The sequence below is a fragment of the Charadrius vociferus genome, unplaced genomic scaffold (genome assembly GCF_000708025.1).
Source record: "Charadrius vociferus isolate BGI_N301 unplaced genomic scaffold, ASM70802v2 scaffold320, whole genome shotgun sequence".
In the NCBI taxonomy this organism is placed as follows: Eukaryota; Metazoa; Chordata; class Aves; order Charadriiformes; family Charadriidae; genus Charadrius; species Charadrius vociferus.
In genome coordinates, this window is record NW_009646501.1 from 2,556,356 (window position 1) to 2,565,042 (window position 8,687).

General features: G+C 41.6%; 1 protein-coding gene across 1 annotated transcript in view; it reads left to right on the forward strand.

The window, feature by feature from the left end:
* The window catches only part of RPN2 (ribophorin II), a 99,616-nt gene that overhangs the window by 79,505 nt on the left and 11,424 nt on the right, over nt 1-8,687 (forward strand). The window contains exons 3-9 of the mRNA XM_009883681.1: nt 1,983-2,078; nt 2,787-2,962; nt 3,808-3,883; nt 4,264-4,398; nt 6,483-6,659; nt 7,054-7,172; nt 7,594-7,699. Coding sequence (XP_009881983.1) covers nt 1,983-2,078; nt 2,787-2,962; nt 3,808-3,883; nt 4,264-4,398; nt 6,483-6,659; nt 7,054-7,172; nt 7,594-7,699 — 885 coding nt within the window. The remainder of the gene's footprint in view (nt 1-1,982; nt 2,079-2,786; nt 2,963-3,807; nt 3,884-4,263; nt 4,399-6,482; nt 6,660-7,053; nt 7,173-7,593; nt 7,700-8,687) is intronic.

Here is an 8,687-nt window from a genome sequence, read left to right on the forward strand (position 1 = left end):
CCCCCCTCCCGAGGAGCGGTGGGCGCAGCACAGCAGCAAAAGATGAGGCACAAGGAGTTCATCCAGCGAGCTCTGCTTTCCCAGTACTGTCAGGAAAACGTTAAGCATACGTGCGTTGTGTTCTTAACAAGTATCAGGGCAAATCACTGGTAATTACTGGTAATCTTCAGGGGCGCTGTTTGAATAAATTGCATCTTTGAGCAATAACGTGCCACGGGCTCTCTTACACTGACTGCCTCTAAATGGTGGTTTCAGGGCTCGCCGCTCCATAGCCTGGTGTGAGCTTACTGGAGCTATTAATTTGCTTCGCTGTTTCATAGAAAAGCTCTCTGCCTGTGGCATGTTTGCTTCGCTGCCCTGTTAAATAGAGCTTTCATTGTTTCATTTCAGTTCCAGCGCTGAATTCAGCCAGGTCACTTGATCTTGCTATTTTTGTATATAAAATATGTCTCTTTGTGTGCAGTCTAGAAACAACAGCTTGTAGTATCATTGTGATGCTTACTGCCCTTTCGTGCCTTTAAGCATTTCTAGTTTAAATGCTGCAGGTTGTCGCTGCAACAACCTACTTACGTAGGCGTGCCTATTTACATGCACTGGCATGCTTACTTGTGCACCACAGCTGTAAACAAGTTTGTTCTTTCCTCATAAATTCAGCTAGTTCAGTGGTTCTAAACCACTTGGACTTACTTTCTTTTTGAGTGTTGTGCATTTGCACCACGAACTCTGAGGCTCCGGAAGATGTTGTGGTTCACCACACTGCACACCTCACTGTGGCCGGTTACTGGTCATCTGCGGGCTGGGCTGAGACCTGCTGCTTTTGTTTATCTCAGTGTGGCTGGGTTTTTTTAATAGTTCCTAGTTTTGGCAATGGTAATACAGCCTTTGCTTATGCAGGTAAACAGTAATGATTTATTTGTTACTTGAGGTTTGTGGTGAGACTTTTTCTCTGGACACTGTGCCTCTTCACAAGGTGACACTATTTAAAAGGTAGAGGTAGTAAAAATAATAGCTAAGCATAACACTTGAACATATATCAGGGACAGTAGAGATACGATGAGGGGTCATGGTTTTAACTGAAAGAGGGTAGGTTTACATTAGATATTAGGAAGAAATTCTTTAATCTGAGGGTGGTGAGACACCAGCACAGGTTGCCCGGAGAAGCTGTGGCTGCCCCATCCCTGGAGGTGTTCAAGGCCAGGTTGGACGGGGCTTGGAGCAACCTGGGCTGGGGGGAGGTGTCCCTGCCCAGGGCAGGGGGGTTGGACTAGATGATTTTTAAGGTCCCTTCCAACCTAAACCATTCTGTGGTTCCTAGGTAACTGTACACGAAAATCCTGTCCTACTTGTAAAGACCTATTCTTCACATACGTGAATCACTGGTCTCTTGAGTATGAGCAGTAAAATTCTTGGTTATTTTCTGGGTAAAATGGATTCTTAATGATCCGTCTGTCTAGTTGTCAGTTGATAATAAGCTGACTACAGATTAATGAGCAGTCTCATTGCTTGCCTTCATACTGTAGCTGCTTACCCAACTTCTTTCTGTATGCTTTGAAATTCTCTATTCTGTATCTGTTAATGATTGTGTGTGATATACAGCTGGGAAGGAAGCTCACCCACAGAATTTCTGTTCATCTGTTCTCTGTCCTGGGAGATTTTCCTTACTAAATATACCCATGGGACTTTTATTTTGATAGGCTTTATAATTATACTCACTTTAAATTTCAGTTCTGGTTGCAGTAGAGTTTACATGAAAATCACTTATCTCTCTTAGCAGGGACCACCTTTGTTTCTGTGCAGCACTTTAGAAGTAGGATCTGGGGGGTTCTAGGCTCTGCTGCTTTGCAAGCATTACTAGGGACTTTGTTTGCCTTTTTTTGGTATAAAAGTGCACAGCACTGTACAATTGTCTTAGAGTACTATCTAAATCTCTCAGTGGCTTAAGTCGAGACTGTTGCTGTAAGTTAACTTCTGTTTCTTTGCAGGCTGCATGCAATTTCATCAAATCTCATGTGGACTCCAGCAGTGTCGATTCCCTCTTCTATGCTGCACAGTCCATCCGGGTCCTGTCTGGCTGTGAGGTGAGTTTGGAGCCTTGAGCTCTGAAGACAGATGTTACCAAGGAAATATTTATCTTTTTCTTGGTTTTATTTTATGTATAACTTCTACTTTTACTTGGTTTTAGTGGGTTGTACTCTGTTGTCTCTTAGGTAAATAACTTATGAAGTGTCTAGGAGTACTCTCTACAAGGCGAAGTGTAAAGATACAAAGCAAGTATTTGGTCCAGAGTAATTTTGAGGGGATGTTTCTTGATTTGACATTGGTGGGGAAGATAAAAGGAGTCAGCACATTTTAATAGAATTCCCAGCAGCTGTGTCAATTAAAAACTCTTTGGGTGGATGATAAACTGTTTAGATGTAGACCTTGTGTTGAAACACTGCAGTGATACAAATGCAACCCACCCTTGCTGAATTGTGCGTGGGTATCCAAGCCCCATTCTTCATCAGTACCACTGGCTTCTGCACAATGATGTGATGCCAGATGGAAAGCAGTAGCAGGTTACCAGGATAAATCTGAATTGTGGATTATCCTCACTAATTGGTAGTTGGCAGCAAAACTTAGGGATTTAATTAATTAAACTAAAAGTTAACGAATGATAAAGGGCTTTCTCCCAAAAGCTTGTAGTAGTTCACCAGTCAAGTGTGTGGCTCCAGGAAAAAAATAAGTGGCGGCTAGGCGGACTTGTTTTTTCAAGTATGGATCAACATTTTCCCTGTGTTTTTCCTCAGGTTACCATTTCAAATGAGACCAGGGAGCTGCTGCTTGCAGCTGTCAGCGAGGATTCCTCAATCACCCAGATCTTCCATGCCGTTGGGGCCCTGAGTGGCTTTGGCCTTCCTTTAGCATCTCAGGAAGCACTTGGTGCTCTTACTGCTCGTCTTAGCAAAGAAGAAAATGTTCTGGCGTAAGTTTTTCAGATGGAAATGATTCATTGTTGCATGTATATCCTCTAGGCGGTTGGATTTTTGAGTAAAGGTTATTTTAACACTTAATTTTTGTAATATAGGTGTAGTAGAGTAGGTGCTATGTTTTCAGTTGATGTATTTGTCCGGTTCATTATTGTCCCTCAGGGGAAATGAAACATATGGGTTTGGGTTATTTTTTGTGTGATTTTGCAAATGAGTGTATGTATTCAGTTTTGTTCAAGAATAATAGTTGGTAAAGAGGAAACATCCCAAAGAAGCCTCCTTTTTAAAAAAGATTCACAACAAATTTTTGACTTAATACCCAGCCATGGTTCTGTGTCATTTATGGTTGCGATAGGCTTAACACTCTTCCTCAGTCCTTTTGTTTGTAGGTTGGGATGCCAGTACTGTGAGGTGGAAAAAATGCAGTAAGCAGAAGGAATCTTGGCATTTATCACCAAAGAATTAAATGAAATTAATTAATTATTTCACAGAATTGCTGTGAAAGGAGAGCTTTCCTTAAAAGCTAGAGAAGAAAGGGAAGCTTTAAAACTTGCTTTGTTGACCCAAAAACATGGATTCCTGGAAGCCTCAGTAGCAAGTCTGGGGATCTGTGCTATGCAGAGATCAAAGTTTGGTTTCTCCTCTGCCTTTGAATCTATGAGTTTATTCTAAGCTTCCACTAAATCACTTCAGATTCATTGCCCTGAGTCAACTGAATGCAGTACCAGCTGTTTTACACTTCATTCAGAATAGAAACTCTAGTTGCTTTGATTTGAATGATGCTTTGCTTTTAAGGAAGGAAAATCATACAATTGTTTGGTTTTGTTTGTTGTTGTTTAAGAACCATCCAGGCTTTGGAGACGGCATCTTACTTGTCCCAGCAGGCAGATCTAAGTGGCATTGTTGAAGAGATAGAGGTAGGAACACGCTATGCTCTGTAATTATTCAGGAATTTGTTAGACCTCTGTAGTGCTAAAAGATGTATTAAAGTGAAACACAAAATGAAAAATTAACCTGGCTGATTCCTTGCATGTATGATTTGGGTTGGCTTGGCTCTTCCTTTCAAGCAGATGTTTCTTCTGGACTTTTAACTGTTTCACGGTGGACTGAGACACAGAAAGTTTTGACTTTTAAATATAATCACTAAAGGCTGAAGGTTTCTTTTTTTTCCCATTTCTAAATTACTATTACAAAATACCTCAGTGCTCCCATACAGTACTGTTGATTACAGCCCTAACAGTTAATTTCTGTGGATCTACTAGAATGCAATTTTAATTTTAGTAACTCTTTCTGTCAGGATCTTGTTGCTCGCTTGGATGACTTGGGTGGAGTTTATCTGCAGTTTGAAGAAGGAATTGAGACTACTGCACTGTTTGTTGCTGCTGCCTATAAGCTGTCGGACCATGTGGGTACGGAGCCAGCAATGAAGGAGGTGTGTGTCTGCCTCTTCCTCTGCACACTGTAGCTCACAAAAAGGACCTGACCAGTCCCTGTTGTGCAGGGCAAGAGGCCGGTATAACTGGGTAGAGTTTCTACTGGGAAAAAATAACGAGTACGCTCACTGAAAAAGGACATCTCGGAGGGAAAGCTGAGTAACAGAATGTAGGAGGACATTTCGTCTTTAAGATCACAGCCTGAATTTGCTTTGGTTTTTGTTTGTTTTTTTTTTTTATTTTCTCAAATGTACAGAAGGAAATTGCAAGTGAGGGTAGTTTTTCTTTGTTTATTGAGACAAGCTGTTGAAATAAAACCCTCTTGTCTCAGAGTTTGTTCTGGTATTTTGGCACTTGTCTAGTACTTTCCAGCATTTCAGAGTGTTTTGCAAATGTTACTTACCTGTGAGGAAGTACAGGCACCCTAATTTGGTCCTAATGTTGTCTCCCTTTTGGGCACCCCGTACGCCTACAGGAATCCAGATGCAAAAACTTGTCTGAAATGAAAGACTTGGAAATTCCTTTTGAGCTTGATTAAGCTAGAAATCATTACTGCGAGCTATCCACTTAGTACTTTTTTTTCCACAACAAGTTAACTGAGCTAGATGTACTTTTGATTGAGAATGGCAGCTCCCTAAAGCACAAGCCAAAGTGGCAGGGTTGAGACCGAAGCCAGTGTAAGACATCTGAGTTCATTCCTGGCTCTCTTCCATGCTGCTGCCAAACAGACTAATGCAAAGTAATTTTGATGTCATTTTTGAGGTGGTGATTCTGCTACACACAATTCAAACTGTCAGCGTCCAAATGATGTTTAAAAAAAAGACCAATTAAGGAAAATCATTTAGTTTTGTTTCAGAATTGTGCTGTCAGAAGTGCTATTGTTGGGGCTTAAAGCCTTCTCTCTTGTGAATGGTGAGAGTGCCTCCAGAATGCCACAAACTCTCTTTAAAAATTAACATGTAGTATTTGCAAAAATAGCTCCCCCTTGCCCCCTCCCCCCCAGTTTAAATGAGTGTGTCACTTGCTGATTAAGGTCTGGAGCTATGCCATGCCCTCCATGTAAATGAAAAACACTGCAGGTTTTGCACTATGCAGGGGTTTTGTAGCATCTGTCTGGATGTGTTCTCTAGTTATGTCGTGTACGTTGTTGCTCATTAATACAAGTAGGAGGCTGAAAATTTGAGATGCAGTGGATTTAATTTGAAAGTTTTCTTTGTAGGTTACTAAGTTGTATGCCTATTGCTTCATTTGGGATTATCTTTGATTATTCTCATTTCTGATTAGAATTTAGCCCACAATCCTGTGCTTGGATCAAAGTACAGGTAACCAAACCCTCTGTTTTCCAGACTAGCAGGGAGTAATAGAACAATCTGAATAACATGGCGTACCCTGCAGAGTGTGGCTCAGGTACCCTAACCCTACAAACTGAGACTGCGAAACCAGCTGGGGGACATGGTCCCACTCCAACTTCGGAGAGAACAAATTAGCTTTGGCACATCCCAGAGCCAGAGCTGGCTCTGTGCTCCTGGTGGTACTGCTTTAAAGCTAATCCTCTTAGCTTGAGGACACTGCTGAGCCTAAGGGGATAAGCCTGCATGGGCCTAGACTGGCGCCTTCCAGAGCCATTAGGATGCTTTGCATCACCTCTCGGTAGCCTTCCCAGCTTGGCAGGTAGCCAGGACATCTAGCCTAGTCTTTCTCTGCTGTATGAAGACAGTTGTACGGCTCCTGGAGCCAAACTGTCTTTTTGCAGCTGCACCAGTCTGGATAGTTGAGCTGATGGCATCTTCCGTTCTGAAACACGTAGTTTGAAGAGGTAGATCCCAATTCTGGTTTTGCAAGTTTTCAGCGCAATTACAGTGATTGTGGTTGGAACTTCTCAGCCAAGAAAAAGAACGCTAATGTGATACTCAAAACGTAGCTAATTTGGGGTTACCTCATAACTTGAGTTATTTATAAAGCAAATGGGAAATTAAACAGTCTTTACGAATGGTCTTTTTATTAATTGCATTATACTGAGCCCATTTGCAATGTTGTGGTAAGCTGCTGGTGCTTAAATGTGATTTGCTTTTTCCTCTTTCAGGATCAAATTATCCAGTTGATGAATGCAATTTTTAGCAAGAAAAACTTTGAGACACTCTCGGAGGCCTTCAGCGTTGCTTGTGCTACAGGTGCTTTATCCCGGAACCGCTACCACTTGCCTGTCATTATCGTCCCCGATGGGCCTGCAGCTGTGTCCCACCATCAGCCGGTACTCAGGGTGAGTCCTTTGCCTCAAATCTTAACTCATATTTTGGCTTAGTCTTCAGTATTGTAGCTTTAGGCTGAACGCGTAAGGTGATATCTTTCATTTTTAGCTCCAGGATTCAGGTTCCAGTAGATCTGGGGGGTTAGTGCTCGTATGAAGTGATTCTTAGGAGCCTCTCCTTACCCAGGGCTTACCAGGCACTACCTCGAAAAGGCACTGTGTGGTAGTCAGCTCTGCTGGTTACAAACTTTGGCTTTCCTGGTTATGTTAGAAAGAACTAGGTGAATCAGATGCTGGTCAGGAGAGAATTCTGGGTGTTTAATGCAGAGGGGTAGTGAGTCACCTGTGCTCCTGCAGTCCTTCTGGGACAATGCATTTCACAGAAATTCTTGTTTTTCTGTTGTAGCTACAAGTGACCGATGTTATGTCCCAGCCTCTGACGCAAGCTTCTGTAAAGCTCGACCATGCCAAGTCTGCATCTAGCAAAGCCACTGTCCTTCAGCAGACAGCATTTGCTGTGTCAGGGTAAGAAACTAATCTCGTTTTTTACAGTTTGTAAGACAAACAGGTGTTATTTAAACAGTGTTGGACTTATTTTCCTTATATTTTCTTCCACTAGAGGAATGTTTGTGTGATGGAAAACTCAAAATGCTGTAGTTGTGTTTGGTTGGTAGTGGGTGACTTAGCGTGTTTGGTAGTGATGGTGAATTTCTGTTGCTTTTTCTTTTGATTTGGAGTGGGGAATTGCAACATTCTTCTGACTTCAAAGACACTTTTAAGAACTCCTTTCCTGCTCTACTTAGCCATGTTAGTTTCCTTGCTGCATTTGTCTCTTTGCCTGCTTAACGTAGCATATGTGGAGTCATCTTGGTAGTAAGATATTACCTATTTGTGGGTTGCTGTTAGTGTCCTAGAGGATAGTAACACCTTGCTGGTTTTATTACAGAGACGTCTTTGAGCTGAACTTCATGAGCGTGAAACCTGCCAGTGGATATTATGATTTCTCTATCAGTGTTGATGGAGATAAGCGATTTATTGCTAACAAAGTTGAGGTGGGTGTGCTTTTTGGTGGCATTTTAATTCTGTGCCTGTTCGCTGAAACAGCTTCTTATTTATACCTGTTAAGGATGTTGCCAGTCCTATGGCATTTTTATCACATGTTTTTCTGTAATGCGTTGGATTTTGACTCAGGATTATGACCAGTAACCAGATTAATATATGATCAAAAGATTTGTGCAAATTTCAAAACTGATGTCACTTAGATGCTGATCTGACAGCATGCAAACAAAGGCTAACAGTGGAAGTATTTATATAGCAGCCCAAAGTAGCCATGCATAAATGATTTTTAAGAATGTTAGTTCTTCAGAGCATTCAAGATTTGAGTCTGTAAATCTCAAGGTTTGGCTGGCAGTTGTCTGGCGATTGCCTGATGTATGGAAGCTGACCATTTGTTGTTGCCTGTTTATATAAGCTTTAGAGCCCTAGAAAAGAGTCAAGGGGGTCTCTCAGCATCTCCTAACTGTGTATATGGTGATGCTTTTGTAGTAGAGGAACAGCGACCAAATCAAATGCAAGTGAAGTTTTCATTTCATGTATACATACCCCTTTTTGGTGGCAAGATCTGTTATACCCCATCTTTCTGAAGAACAGTTTATATAAAACACTCAGAGTTTTACTTTCCTCAAGTTTATTACAGTGAAAAGAATATGACCTCTGTGACTATTCATATAGTCACCTCAGTGTCAACAGCTGAGAATGCTCTTCTCCAGTGATGTCTATTCTCAGGGTTACTTTTTGCTCTCAGTTGCCTATTTAAGGAAAAGATTAGCTTTTAAAGTCTTCCAACATAGCTTGGAGTGGAGGAAGACACTTATTTACAACTGCTGACCTTTACTCTGTGTATCAAATTGATGTTGTCATTGTATTAGTAATGGCACTTAGGAGTGTCAAAAGGGGATTGATTGGTCCTGCTTAAGCTCGCTGCTGGCACACAGAGGTACCGGTAGGAATGCATTAACGCTGGAGCAGCTTTGTGTGAAC